At 33.6% G+C, this 16,328-nt stretch overlaps 1 protein-coding gene across 2 annotated transcripts; it reads left to right on the top strand.

The window, feature by feature from the left end:
- The first annotated feature begins 467 nt into the window (after nucleotides 1–467).
- On the top strand, nucleotides 468–3,479 carry LOC107877730 (protein STRICTOSIDINE SYNTHASE-LIKE 4). Of its 2 annotated transcripts, none has more exons than XM_016724434.2 (6): nucleotides 468–1,006; nucleotides 1,124–1,336; nucleotides 1,438–1,505; nucleotides 2,336–2,572; nucleotides 2,721–2,853; nucleotides 3,024–3,479. In XM_016724434.2, exons 1-6 carry the CDS (start codon nucleotides 848–850, stop codon nucleotides 3,300–3,302), a joined length of 1,089 nt encoding a protein of 362 aa, XP_016579920.2. In that variant the 5' UTR covers nucleotides 468–847; the 3' UTR covers nucleotides 3,303–3,479. The 2 variants fall into 2 exon arrangements, with proteins under 2 accessions (XP_016579920.2, XP_016579921.2); XM_016724435.2 differs by having other exon boundaries at nucleotides 714–1,006; nucleotides 2,727–2,853.
- Nucleotides 3,480–16,328: the final 12,849 nt, after the last annotated feature.

Consider the following 16,328-nt stretch of genomic DNA (forward strand, 5'->3'; position numbering starts at 1 on the left):
TACATCCAAAGTTGAAGATCATAAATATGATTTGCTATCAAATTAAAGAGCATATTTATATATTGTGTCAAATTGAAATAAAATTATAAAAAAAATACTAATAAAATTAAGAAGTAGCTGGTTGCTTTGATTATCAAGTAAAATTTTAAAATTTAAAATATTAATATAAATGTCTAAACATCTCAAACATTCATAATTCTTAAATCCTAAATTCGCCACCACAAACACATTAACCACAGACATGCTGCCATACTTCCATCACCACAAAGTCAAGAAAGTTTGGGATAATGAATTTAAGAATAAAATAAAAAGGAGGACGTGTCTATAAATTTCGTATTTCTTTGTAGAACTACCTGTAGGCTATAGCGGTGTGTTTTTCCGATTTGTTTGTACTGCCATTTAATGCTTATCATTACCAAGCTATATTCCTTCTATTTACAAATAATTGAATTATATTAGTATGACACATTTTTTGAGAAAAAAATTTATAGCATAAATTATAAATTATATTTTTTATTACTCTTTTAATATTTTTAAATTATTTTCCTAGAAAGTATGAAGCATTTAAAAATCTCACTAAATAAAAAAATAAAATATATTTTTTTCAATATATCTCTTTAAAAATAAATAATTTATTTATTTTGAACGATTTATTTTCAGCCACAAATTCTATCCGACCTAGTTAAAGCACCAACTCTAACTCCCAAAAAATATTACTTTAAGTATTTTGAGATAGAGGTTGTAGTAATTTTGGACCAAATAAATCATTTTTATATGAGCAAGGATTTTTCCTCCATGATATCTCATCTGGAAATTGCACCAACTAAAGCAAACACCAAGCTTCATTATGGATTCTTTGCTGTTTTTCTCTAGCTTTTTAATAGTTATTTTGCTGGCTATTTCACTCCAAATACTTTTCTTCTCACCAATATCTCCTGACATTCTTGAAATTCCTTCTGCCTCTAAAACCTTCACCACTTCAATTACATCAAATAACTATTTGCAGGTAACATCTTTTTTTTTTTTTTTTCTAAAAATAGTTCCTCAATTTAATTATTAATATATATTTTGTTACTTGCCACTATTTATGGACTTTGTTTTTGGTGGTGTTAATTAATTTCAGAGAGTAAGTAAACTTGGAGAAGGATTTCTAGATAGACCAGAAGATGTCGCAGTGGACAAAATGGGAGTTGTGTATACAGCTACTAGAGATGGTTGGATAAAAAGAAAGCACAAAAATGGAACTTGGGAGAGCTGGAAGTATATTGGAGGTGATTCATTATTGGGACTTACAGTATCATCTACTGGTGATATCATAGTTTGTGACACTCAAGAGGTAATCATTTAGTTTATTAGCCTAGATAACTTGTTAAGACATTATTAGTTATACAAGTTTTAAATAGTAAGTCTTAATAGTAACAATTTTGTGATGTGCAGGGACTACTTAAAGTTAGCGAAGATGGTGCGAGTGTTCTTGCTTCACATGTCGATGACGAAAAAATAAGGTAATGAAGATTTCATGTTCTTACACACCAGCAAAGCAATGAGTTGGTAGACCGCGAAATAGGGGTGAGACTTCACATTGAAGCAAAGAGCAATATATCTTATGATACATAGATGATAGAACATGCATTTTGTTTTCTGAGTTATTGAATATCAATTACTTTAAAATCGAGCCAATAAAGTTTAGGGTGATTGATTGAAATAACCATAGTGAGTTTTGTTGTGAAATTCAGACCTAATTACTTAAATAAGAATCGATGAGAACTACAGAACTTGCGTAAATATCATCAACGGAAGAAATTGGACAAATGTTCGGGTGAAAGCACCCTTCTATTTATGCCCTACCACATTGAGGATACTTGTTAGAGTTTAATCTAGCACAGCTTTCTGACATTGTATTGTCAAAAGGAAATGAATGGTGCCTAGTGAGCAAGGAAGAATCAATTCACAATATCACCATATGATTTTTGTGCAATATGGTTTAGTGTATCAAAGATGCGATGAACAATATAATATGCTATGTGCAGTGTATATCTCTTGAGTAAATATAAACTTACGGTTCGAACTGCTGTTACATTATGAAATTGGTGGATATTTAGGCAAATGTAATTGTGCACCTCCTTCCAACCAACTTGAATACTAAGGCTTTGTGCCTAACCGTCACTTAATGTGTTGTGTCTTTACCGATGAAACATGGTTTATACGATGTTGTTAGCAGAAATTACAAAAACTAATTGGATCCTTTTGTCCATCACTTGTTCTTGTGTGGGTGAGGGTGTGTTGGAGTGCATAAAAGGTATAATTAAAATTCTAAAAGTTGAATTGCGTGCAGATTTGCAGATGATGTGGTGGAAGCATCAGATGGGAATCTATACTTCAGTGTCGCGAGCACCAAATTTGGATTCCTTGAATGGTACCTTGATGTGCTCGAGGCCAAACCTCATGGTCAGCTTCTCAAATATGATCCTTCACTGAACCAGACGTCTGTACTTCTGGATAACTTGGCCTTTGCAAATGGGGTCGCTCTCTCTGCAGATCAAGATTACTTAGTTGTCTGTGAATCGTGGAAGTAAGTACTTAGATGTTCTGTGGAAGTACACTTTTGCTAAAAGTGCTTTCTCAATTCGCAATCTTTTCACTAGACATTGTTTTGGCAATTCGAATCAGTATATGAAATTTGAGTTGCATTGAACATTCTTTTCCTCCTTAATAATCAGATTTAGGTGCCTTAAATATTGGTTGACAGACGAAATCAAAGGACAAACAGATATCTTCATCGATAATCTTCCTGGTGCACCAGATAACATCAAACTTGCTCAAGATGGTTCTTTCTGGATAGCTTTATTGCAGGTATGCTATAGCCCACCTTTTCGAATGTAATGATACGTATCATGTGAAATTAAGGTTCTTTATATATACATAAAGAATCAAACTCACTCATTTTCACGTAAAATTACTTCAATACCAAAGAAAATGCATATGCTATGTCAATTTAAATGTTGTATCCGTCTCTTCTACAGTTAACTGCTCCAGGGCTAAATTTCATACACAAGTCGAGATCTTCAAAACATTTGCTGGCAACTTTCCCAAAGTTGATGAACTGGGTGATTGGAGTACACCACCAAGCTATGGTAGTGAATGTGGCAGCTGATGGAAAGATAACCAAAGGCTTTGATGATTCAACTGGAAAGGTCATGTCATTTGTGACATCTGTGTTGGAGTATGAGGACCATCTATATTTAGGAAGTCTCCATTGTGATTTCATAGGAAAGTTGCCACTGACAACCTCAACTGTCTAGCTAGCCACTGCTTACTTGCTCATTTTATGGTCTGCACAATTTGTATCTCTTGATTCCTAGAATGTATCCCAAGCAAATCTAAGAAATATCATAGCTAGCTAAAATTAGACAACCAGAACTAGCTAACAAGGATATTCATGAGGCCTTCATCACCTATTGTTGGCTGTTAAGTGCTCATTCATCGATTTCTTCGGTTGACAACACTCTGAAGGCAAATCAATGGCGTGATACACGTCTAGCTATATTTTGCAACCATACACTACTGAGAAATAGTGGACATCATCAGTCCATCTGATCACTTCTATAAACAAAGGAAATAAGCAAATTTCTAAAGGGGCATTGCATCTCAAGGGAGAGTCACTCTTCCTGGAGCCACTCATACTTGCATACTTCCTAATGAAGCAAGAGAAAATGATTCATTCTCAGGAAAAAGCGAGGAGGTGCAAGCAAAAAAGTAATCACCCCTCTCTTTCAAGCGGTGATTGTTATGGGCAAGAACTTAATAATTTTGTAAATCTTACGGAAAATACTCCATGACAAACACTTGTAGCGGATTCTTCAAAACTTAAGGCATGTCAGACATTGTCCTTAAGGATATTTCACCCAGAATAGGTGCATTCCCATGATTCAACAAGCTCATCCAGTATAAATTAGGAGCCAGAATTTAACAAATATTAACAAAACGAAACCCAGCACAAGAGAAAAATCTACAAGAATATATATAGTCAATAACTCAACAGAGGGAACGACTTCTTCCCTTTGGCAAATGCTCCAATGTCAAATGTAGTAATAGCCAATAGTAGCTATTGAAGAGGTAGTAATGTTCTAGAAAGGAATTCACAAATGTTTCAAACGGTTATGAACAACAAAAGTGAGAAGGGTAATAGTTAGTTAAGCTTTAAATGGGCCTATTAGAAATAGTCAATTAAAAAGGAGGCAAAAGGACATTCTGTGACACTTTTTTTAAAGTGAAAATTATTAGATTGTTAATTACAAGTTATAATATAACTTTTTAATAATTATCAGACTAAAAAATAATTACAAACTATAATAATTTTTGAAAAAAATATATTTTAATTAATTGTTCGAAAATCAGTTTTTTAATATTTATTATTTATATTTTTTCTTTATATTTAGCATTTAACATTTATCTCTTTTAATCAAAGCTTTGGATAATTATGACAAGTTAGTGTATCAATATTTTTAATTTTTATTTTATTAATTAATTATTAAAGTTTGTTCACAATTTAAGGAGTCATATATGGTAAATATATTTTTTAAATTTAATAATTAATTTTTTATTTTTTATTAACTTGAATAATTAACTTGCTTCTAGACTTTTTCATGTTTTACTGCTTTTAATAACCAATAGAATTCTTATATCTTTACCTTTTTAACATCTTATAAATTTAAAAAAGAACTGATGTCATATTTTTAAATTTATTTCAAAAAACATTCATGTTTTACGGGGTATTTTTAGCTAAAATCAGATGCAACCTCTTTTATCTTTTACCAACTTCCAATAAAACTTTTAAAACTCATTATTATTTACACAAGATCTATTATAAAAAATTATTTTTTTAAAACTATCAAAAAAAGCTTTTTTTCATATTTAAATATTCACATGTCCTTATTTATAGCCTTTAATAGTTATCACTCTTCATTAAATCTTTTGATAATTATGGCAAGTGTTATTGTTGGTATCAATAATTATATCTTGTTTTTTATTTTGTTGATTAAGTTTCATAATTTGTTCTCAAATTAAGGAATTAAATATAGTAAAGATATTTTTTTTTACATTTATACATGATATTTGACTTTTTTTTTTTTAACTTTATTACTTAACTTAGTAGTCCAATATTTATAGAATTTTCAAATCAACTTTACTGATAAAAGTTTTTTTTCAACCATTAATTTATCTTCATTTCCATAAATTATTTTTCTTTTTTTTTATTCTTTTCATATTCATGTGTATGGAGTTGGATTTTCCAACATTCATTTCTTCATTCGGATTTAAAGTTTCTTCAATTTAGTGTATTTTTCTTCCTTGACTCATGTCTGAAAAATAAAAATTTGATTCTACTCCAAATAGGATATTTTATCATTAGATATTTTATATCCAAGACATTTTTTTATGTTGTTAATTATTATCTAGATTTTGTTACTCTTGTATAATCATTTTGCCACATTAATAAATTTGCAGATTAATTTTTTTATTCAAGTTTTATTAACACATAATATATGATTTATCATACAAATCGCATACAATACTAATTATTTTTTCTTACTTAAAGGGAATGATCTTTGGTATTAAATTTGATATAAAATAACTTAAAATTGTTGTTTTCGTGAACTTATACTTTGCGATATAAATCGTATTCCACTATATTTTACTTATATCAAGTATTTTTTGGTATTAAAATTGATATCAGTTTTTCTTTAAATCTTAAAATTGATATCAGATATCTGAAATTATGTATTTTAATATTTTATTATCAGTTATCTACTTATATTTTTTAGTATACATATATAACATATTGAGTCTACAATTTCAGAAACAATAATTTATGTTATTAAATCTAAAGATGATATTGTTTTTATAAAATCAATAAAAATATATTTTAATATCTGAAAACATCATGTAAAAACATAACAAAAATTTAACATGACTTTATCATTGTGTATAATTATTGATAACAGTCTTTTTTCGATCTAGATACATCATGACTCTTGTATCATTGTGTATGATCATTGGTGGGAATCTATCAATCAAGAACTTAATCTCAAATTTGAATTGAGTTGATGTCGATCTTGAGTTGTTTTGCTATTGCATTTAGCAATCCTTTATACTTGGTATTTGCATCATACGTAAATTCATCTATAAAAAAATCTTTAGGGCTACTTGCAAATATAATACAGATGTATTAAGTAACTAATACTTAATAATCGGTAATGATATATAATTAAAAAATTACAACATATTTTAAAATTTATAAAACATACACATCAAAAAGATAAAAAAAAATGATCAACATATGAAATTTGATTATTTCAACATATTTTAATATTGTCAAAACATACACATCAATAAAATTAAAAAATAAAAAAATTATTAAAACAATAAATCTAATATCATAATAGGTCACTGAATGTAATATGACTGAATGAAAACATTTGTCAACCAATAATCATACACCTATAAATTGATTGAACGATATATTTTTTTTGTGACTTTTAATGTGTGAGCTAATGCTAACACATTTGATGCTTTTAACTAAGAATAATTGAAAAGTCTTAAGCAACTTTTGTCATTTTTGATAGTTTTATGTTTGATTTTGCAGTAGAAGCTATAATATGTTAGAGAACCAACAAGAATGGAAGCAAAGAAGTTGAAAGCTGAAGAAATTTGAAGAGAAGTGTGGCTGACGACATTTCTGATAGGTCGTCATCCCTATGATAAGCTATCAGGTTCATCGTCAGCCTCAGACAGAGAATAGGCCTGAGTTGAGAATTGTGACAACATTTTGTGATAAGCTGTCAAGGAGTTGATGGGTCGTCAGATTTGTCGTCAGCCTAAGGCAGAACATGAGGGCTGAGGTAGAGACTTGACGACATTTGTGATAAGTCATCAAGGAGTTGATAGGACGTCACCATTTGTCGTCAGCCTAAGGCAACAAGTATCAAAAACAAAGAGGAAGCTGATGATATTTGTGAGAAGTCATCAGCCTCCTGATAGGTTATCAAGAATAGCGTCACCTAATCCGAGAAACTTCTGAACTGTATTATTTTGTTTCCTTATTTAAGCTGAACTATTTAAAGTCTTGTTTTAGGGTTTTCTGGAGAGTTTCGAACATTGAGTTTAGAGACACGTAATTTGATATTTTGTCTCTCTAATTTCTTGGCTTGTAAAAGCAATTACTTTAAAGAGATTTTAGTCATTATTTTGGGATTTCTATTGTGATCTAATCTGCGATTCACTAGTCATTATTCATCTTGTGGTAAGTTTATCTTTCAAAGCATGAATTCATCTAGTTGTTTCGATTATTACATCATGCGTGGCTAAATTCCTTTAACCTGAATTATGGGATCTAGGATTAAATCTTGATAAGATGCTAAGTGTTAAAGATTCAAAAAGTAGTAGGACTTCTTGATAATTCTGAGGTTTTAATTATTGTCTGTTGGTTGCAAACAATAGATAACACCTGCTTTGATTTGCTTGAGAAAGAAATCAAATATAGTGGGATGTGAATTATTAACAGGGACTTGGAAACAACAAAAACTTCCATTTAATAATTGACGCTGTAACAAGGTTGATTAACCTGAGGTAAAATCTGGTCATGAACATAAATTCCCTAAGTCCGATAGGATTAGGTAATTAAATGCTTAAGTAGGTCGAGAGATATTTAGGCATAACTTCGATAAAGATAACTTGTTGTCCTATCTACTGTGAGAATCTTGAACTACTATTAGCATCTGTCAAGTACCAAAACCCCTAGTGAATATAATTCTATTTTTTCATAAACTCTTGATTACGAATACTTAAGTTAAAGTAACCAACAATTACTTGCTAAACTTAAAACCCCCATTTTAGGAAACCTCCAACTACCAGTTGATTAAATCGCAAATGACCTAAGTTCACACCATATTTCCTGTGGGATTCGACCCTAACCTAGTTGGGTTTTATATTGACAACGATTGCTTATATTCTCATTAGAGAGGTGTAGTTTGAGCGTTATCAAAAATGGCGCCGTTGCCGGGGAATACAGTTGTAAATTGAAGTTGGATGCGCTAATTGACTGTTAGTCAAGTTTCCTAGTTTTACGTTTATTTGTTGTTTTTGTTTACTGCAGGATATTTGTAGTGTATGCCAAGCTTTAGAAGTTCTAGAGAACCATTATTACCACTTAATCCGAAACCGCAATGAATTGGAGGAATGGCAGATCAGTAAGAGACTGACAGATTGACAGCCTTAGCTAGAGCTCAGGTGAATGTGCAAAATATCGGTCAACAAGCACGACATCAAAATCCTGAGGATGAAGATTTGGGAGATGAGGAGTTTCTAAATCCTAGTAACCCAAGGTGCATAGAGCAAGTAGTTGTACCAGTTCGGCGTAATGTTAACAGGAATCATTCGTTTCGAGAAAGGCAAGAGTACCAGCTGGTCCAGTATGACCTCAATGATAATAATGATGGAATGGATGAAACAGGTGCAAAGGGTGCAATCATTCCTCCACCGTTGGCATCTGGGGAAAAATTTAACATTACGAATACTATGATTCAACTCCTCAATCTGAAGGGGTTGTTTGGTGTCCTTCCTGGGGATGACCCGAACTTGCATCTAGTGAATTTTGTCACCATCTGTAAATCTTTTGATAACCCAGGAGTGGGCCAAATGCTATCCGAGTGAGATTATTTTCATTGTCTCTGTCTGAGGAGGCAACTTTGCGGTTAAATGAGCTGACACCCGATTCTATAACCAACTGGATATAGTTAAAAGGAGCTTTCCTAGAAAGGTTCTTTTCGCCTTCTAGGAGGGTACAGTTGAGGGATGAGATCAGCAACTTTAGGTAGCTCCCAACTGAAGCCTTGCATATAACCTGGGAAAGATTCAAGAAGAAGCTGACATAGTGTTTGAACCATAATATGACAGACATACACTTGATGGAGACTTTGTACAAGGATCTTAACTCTATTACAAAGCCAATTATAGACAATGCTGCTGGTGGTTCGTTTGTTGATCTTACCCTCCCAGCGGCTTCAAAGATGCTAGAGAGGATGACCAAACAGAGTCAGGCATGACATACCAGAGACTCTGTGGTGGCTAGCCCCACTACTTCTGTAGGTATTACTGCAGAATAACGCAGAAGAGAAGAGGAGCATGACCAACACATGGCTCACCTTAAAACACAGATGGACTTGCTAACTGAGTACTTGCTATCAAGCAAGGTTGCAAAGGTGAAAGCTATGGGATCTCAGGATAGAGTTGAGGTTGATGTAGAAGAAAAGACAAACTATGTTAATAGTCATGAGGGTTTCCGAGACAATAGCCAAGGGAATTAAGGTCGGAACTTTTATGATAAGCCTATTTACAAGGATAGGGAGCAGGGGAATTAGAGGAATAACAATGATAGAAGCGGGTTATATGTTCCTCCTAGAAATCGTGAGGTTTCTTCAACAAGTTCTGAGAAGATGTCCATGGAAGACATGATGGCTAAGTTGTTAAAGAAAGTAAAGGCTACCAACTCTGGTGTGACCAAACCCAGGCGCATTCACTATTTCCTGTACAATTAGGACTATGGAATTTGCCAAGGCATTATGTGATCTGGGAGCAAGCATTAATTTGATGCCGCTGGCTGTATATAGAAAGTTGAGTCTGGGAAATCCCACACCCACCAACATGCGACTCATGATGGCGGATAGGTCAGTAAAATAGCCTGTTGGTATTTTATATGATGTGTTAGTGAGGTAGCTAGCTTTATATTCCTTACAGATTTCGTCATTCTGGATTACAAGGTAGACTTCGAGGTGCCCATAATCTTAGGCCGATCTTTCCTCGCAACCAAAAGTGTGTTGATTGATTTGAGACCGAATGAGATCTTATTCAGGATGAATAATGAAGTGGTATGGTTTGATGTGTGTAAATCAATAAATCAGCAGGAAGAAATGAGTGTGTTCTTAGTACTTGATATGTATTATGAGGAAGAACAGGAGGTGTCAAGAGAGGAATAACTTATTGCCGAGCCTTTAGCCGCAGTTTTGATGAACTTCGATCGTGAAGGCATTGAGGAGTATGAAGAAATTATTTGTGCCTAGTCAGACATGGGTTAATATCCTTATGCTCTTAAAAATCTAGACCTTGACCTTGCTAATCGACCAACACCACCAGCCAAGCCATTCATTGAGGAGCCACCGGTGTTGAAATTGAAAGAACTGCCTGGGCACTTAAGGTATGTGTTTTTGGGCAACGAAAACATGATACATATTATTATTGCAGATGATCTGGGTGAGCAACAGGTAAACACACTTATTTTAGTACTTTAGAGGCACAAGAGAGCTATAGGATGGACCATCGCAAATATTATTGGTATTCCCCTTGGCATCTGCACGCATAAAATACAACTTGAGGAAGATTGCATTCCAACCATAAATCATCAGTTAAGAAGGAGATTATTAAGTGGTTGAATGCAGGAGTGGTTTACCCAATTTCTGACAGTAAATGAGTGAGCCTAGTTCAATGCGTGCCCAAAAAAGGGGCATGACTGTAGTTGCAAATGAAAGGAATGAGTTGATTCCACTCAGACCTATGACTAGGTGGAGAGTTTGCATGGATTATCGCAAGCTAAATTCATGGACTCTGAAAGACCACTTTTCGACGCCCTTTATGGACTAAATGCTTGATCAATTGGCTAAAAGGGGATGTTATTGCTTCTTGGATAGTTATTCTGGATACAACCAAATCTTTATTACTCCTGAATATTAGAAGAAGAAGACATTCACATGCCCATATGGCACCTTTGCATTTAAGAGGATGCCATTCAGGCTATGCAATGCACCCACCACTTTTCAATGGTGCATGATGTCTATCTTCTCAGATATGGTGGAGGACACCATAGAGGTATTCATGGATGATTTCTCTATGGTGGGGGACTCATTTGAGGTATGCTTAACAAACCTGAGTGTGGCCTTGCAATGATGTGTTGAATTCAATTTGGTGCTTAACTAGGAAAATGCCATTTTATGGGAAAAGAGGGCATCGTTCTTAGTTACAAAATTTCACCAAAAGGGATAGAAGTTGATCGAGCCAAGGTGGAAGTTATTGAGAAACTACCACCTCCCATTTCAGTGAAAGGAGTACATAGTTTTCTTGGACATGCTGGCTTCTATCAGAGGTTTATAAAAAACTTCTCAAAGATTGCAGATCTACTTTGCAAACTTTTGGAGAAAGAAGTGAAGTTTTCCTTCGATGATGATTGCTTGAAGGCATTTGAATGCCTTAAAAAGAAGCTGGTTGAGGCCCCTATTATTGTTGCACCAGACTAGTCAAAACTATTTGAGATTATGTGTGATGCAAGCGGTGTTGCCCTTGGAGCTGTATTGGTACAAAAAAAGGACAAACTATTTCATCTAATATATTAAGCCAGCAAAGCACTAAATGGAGCGTAAAAGAACTACACCATCACTGAACAAGAACTTCTGGCTATAGTCTATGCTTTTGAGAAGTTTAGGGCTTATCTGCTTGGGACCAAAGTGGTGGTCCACACTGACCATGCAGCTTTGAGGTATTTAATGGCTAAGAAAGATGTAAAACCAAGGATGATTAGATGGGTGATGCTGCTACTAGAATTTGAATTTGAAGTTAAAGATAGAAAAGGGTGTGAAAACCAAGTTGCAGATCATCTGTCTAGAATAGAAGGTGAGCAGGTAATTAGTGATAAAATAAAGATAAATGATGCCTTCCCTGATGAGGAGATCTTGGCTAGTCAGAAAGTGGTAGCCACTCTATATCACCCATAAACTAGTGGGCAAATAGAGGTGTCAAATTGAGATATTAAAGCCATTCTCGCCAAAATGGTGAATGCTAGTCAGAAAGATTGGTCTTGAAAGCTCGATGATGCCTTGTGGTCATATCGGACTGCTTTCAAAACACCCATTGGCATGTCACCATTTCAGCTGGTCTATGGAAAAGCTTGCCACTTACCAATAGAGCTTGAGCGGAAGGCCTTATGGGCACTCAAAAGGTTGAATTTGAGTTGGAAGGAGGCAACAGAGCTGAGACTGGGATAAATAAATAAGATGGATGAATTTCGTCTCAGGGCATATAAACGAGCAGACCTATATAAAGAAAAGATTAAAAAATACCATGATTGGATGATAGAGAAATGAGACTTCCAAAAGGGTGACTTGGTGCTCCTATTCAATTCCATACTCAAACTGTTCCCAGGTAAGCTTAAATCTAAGTGGTTAGCCCCTTTTAGAGTTAGTCAAGTCTACTCATCTGGAGTAGTGAAACTTGAAAATGAAGATGGAAGTACTTTCAAGGTAAATGGGCAACGAGTCAAACTTTATATTGGTCTAAAAGAATCAATGAAAAGTATCACTACTATCTATCTCGATGAAGTCTGAAGTAATCGAGATACCTGAGTCGTGCCACGACGTTAAATTAGGCGCTGCATAGGAGGCAACCCATGACCCCCGGGATTGATCTATTCCAGGTATACTCTAACCGTAAGTTCAGATTTCCTTTGATTTTAAGTTGAGGGTGTAGGGTAAATTTTTGTTGTAAAATTTTGTAGTCGATTAGGAGAAAAACTTGTAGTTGAATTATTTTGTGATTTTTGTACACCTCTTCAAGTGGTCTACTTCTTTAATTGTGTGATTTTCATTTAAGTGTGACCACTGTATATCTTTGTATGGAATTAGTTATAGTGACATAATGATCATTTCTAAATAGCTGCATGAACTGAATGAGTAATAGATTGTGATATACATGTGTGCCAAGTGTGTGTGAGCAACTACTTAGTTCCCTCTGTATTCTGAAGCCAGAATTTTCCCAGTTAGTCTTACCTAGGTTGAAGGATAGGGGTTAGGAAAGGATTATAGGACATTTTGATATTAGCTCACTTTAACCTAATGACCTTCCCTATGTGTATAATATCCCTTGATCCCTGTTTTGAGCCTAATTAGCCTATTTCTTTGTATGACACCTATCACCTTCCCATTTAGATCACAATGAACCTGTTTTAGCCCTGGTCCTCCTTGGACACTGTACACCTTGACTTATGCAAATGGCCTAAGTTGAGGGTGGCTATCATAGAGATGCGTGATACAGAATGAGTATGAAGAAAGGTAGCAAAAAAAAGAATAAAAAGCGGGGTGCGGAGGAAAAGAGCAATAAAAAAATAGTAAAAAAGAATAAATGATTGTGAGAAAGACCGCACCTATCATAACTAAGTGTAATCAAGAAAAGAGAAGAGTGGAAAAGGCTAATGAGTGAAACCCCCAAAAGCTAGTGTAGTGTCAAGTAGGCTTAGTCACTTTAAATACCATCGAGTATCATACCAAACCCTAACCTACATTACAAGCCTAAGAGAAGATCTATAGTGATCCTAGCTAACCTATCTGAAGATCTGGGTAATGAAAATAAGGGCAAGCCTATGGTACTTGGCATACATTGGTTGTAACTTTGTTCTGAGAGTGAGTGTTTTGATTGTCCCCATGGTTACGTATAGGATTACTGATATGAGATGAGGGGGATTTCTTTACTGTGAGGGCACACCAGATATGTTACTAGTTGCTAACTTGTTTTGAGAGTATAATATTGGTATATTCATGGTTAATATAGATGAATTAATGCCGTATATTAATTTTTGTGTGTTGCATTGGTGTTCTTCATTGTTTTTGAATTGACTGACCTTGGAGAGGGTGAAATTGTTTTGAGATGATATGGATAATTGACTGCCAAATGTACTTTGTATTCTCTTAGTTGTGTTGAGTTGCTTGAGGACAAGTAATTATTTTAAGTTGAGGGTGTTGATGTGTGAGCTAATGCTAACACATTTGAGGCTTTTAACTAAGAATAATTGCAAAGTCTTAAGCAATTTTTGTCGTTTTTGATTGTTTTATTAGTAGAAGCTAATATGTTAGAGAACCAACAAGAATGGAAGCAAAGAAGTTGAAAGCTGAAGAAATTCAAAGAGAAGTGTGGCTGTCGACATTTCTGATAGGTCGTTAGCCCTGTGATAAGCTGTCAGGTTCATCATCAGCCTCAGACAGAGAATGGACCTGAGTTGAGAATTGTGATGACATTTTGTGATAAACCGTCAAGGAGCTGATGGGTCGTCAGATTTGTCATCAGCTCAAGGCAGAACATGAGGGCTGGGGTAGAGACTTGACGACATTTGTGATAATTCGTCAAGGAGTTAATAGGACATCACCGTTTGTCGTCAGCCTAAGGAAGCAAGTATCAAAAGTAAAGAGGAAGCTGACGACATTTGTGAGAAGTCGTCAGCCTCCTGATAGGTTATCAAGAATAGTGTCACCTAATTCGAGAAACTTCTGAACTTCATTATTTAGTTTCCTTATTTAGGCTGAACTATTTAAAGTCTTGTTTTAGGGTTTTTTGGAGAGTTTCGAACATTGAGTTTAGAGACACGTATTTTGATATTTTCTCTCTCTAATTTCTTGGCTTGAAAAACAATTACTTTAAAAAGATTTTAGTCATTATTTTGGGATTTTTATTGTGATCTAATCTGCGATTCACTAGTAATTATTCATCTTGTGGTAAGTTTATCTTTCAAAGCATGAATTCATCTAGTTGTTTCGATTATTACATCATGCGTGGCCAAATTCCTTAAACCTGAATTATGGGATCTAGGGTTAAATCTTGATAAGATGGTAAGTGTTCAAGATTCAAAAGGTAGTAGGATTTCTTGATAATTCTGAGGTTTTAGTTATTGTCTGCTGGTTGCAAACAATAGATAACACCTGCTTTGATTTACTTGAGAAAGAAATCAAATATAGTGGGATGTGAATTATTAACAGGGACTTGGAAGCAACAAAAACTTCTATTTAATAATTGACACTGTAACAAGGTTGATTAACCTGAGGTAAAATCTGGTCATGAACATGAATTCCCTAAGTCCGAGAGGATTAGGTAATTAAATGCTTAAGTAGGTCGAGAGACATTTAGGCATAACTTCGATAAAGATAACTTGTTGTCCTATCTACTGTGAGAATCCTGAACTACTATTAGCATCTGTCAAGTACAAAAACCCTTAGTGAACATAATTCTGGTTTTTCATAAACTCTTGATTACGAACACTTAAGTTAAAGTGACCAACAATTACTTGCTAAACTTAAAACCCCCATTTCAGGAAACCTCCAACTACCAGTTGATTAAATCCCAAACGACTTAAGTTCACACCATATTCCCTGTGGGATTCGACCCTAACCTAGTTGGATTTTATATTGACAACGATCGCTTACATTCTCATTAGAGAGGTGTAGTTTGAGCGTTATCAACTTTCCACCACGTTTTTGTGAACAATCAACAAGTCAACATCACATAATTAAAAACAAATATAAAAAACAATATTAACTTTTTTTCTAAATGTCTTTTTCTTAATTAATAATTAGACAATATATATTTCATAAAGAAAAAAAAAATTAATGCAAAATATCAAAGTTAATGACCAAGATATACCTGAGGCATCCAATCTTCCTCCAGGATATATCATGATTGAATGCAAATTAGTACAATTCATATTTGTGTGTCTCATTTTTTTACTTTTGAAAGACTATGGAACGTTTTTTTTACTATAAAAATATTCAAACGTTGTATGAAACAACAACTTGTGGAAGCTTTTTATTGAAATAATAATTTCTAATAGAAAAAATGGTTAAAGAGAGAATAATGGTGTGATTGGTATCTATTCGTTACTATTAACTATATTTAAGGAAGATATATTGTTATTTAAATTTAACTATATTTAAGGAAGGAATATTGCATTTTAATTATATTAAATCTATATTTTCCTCTGCTGTAATGATTTTGATATGTTTTTTTATTAAAAACGAAAAATATATAAAATATTTTTTTTGATTTTTCTTTTAAATGAAAGTTGCTATAACTTGAAAACTAAAAAGAGTTGCTATAACTTGCAATAAACAATCTAATAAGTTTATTTAGTTAATTTTTCCTTCTTAAAACAAATAGCACGAGTTTGATATTTTTTTAAAAGGTGGTCAGTTGGGGTATACTATTTTCACTTTATAGTCATTTCCTAATTTAGATCATTTTGGCCTATGTACTTTAGATACAATCCATATATAATACTGATACAGTCCATATACAATACTGATACAGTTTTCAACTTGACATTGACCCTTTTAAAAATATTTCAGTTTTTTTTTTGCTATAAAGTTTTTAACTGAAAGAATATTCTGTTTTTTGTTATTATTTAGAAATAATAATTAAATATAATTATATAAAACAATATTATTATTATATAGAATATGTATCTATAT

Source organism: Capsicum annuum, chromosome 7, assembly GCF_002878395.1.
Source record: "Capsicum annuum cultivar UCD-10X-F1 chromosome 7, UCD10Xv1.1, whole genome shotgun sequence".
Taxonomy (NCBI): Eukaryota; Viridiplantae; Streptophyta; class Magnoliopsida; order Solanales; family Solanaceae; genus Capsicum; species Capsicum annuum.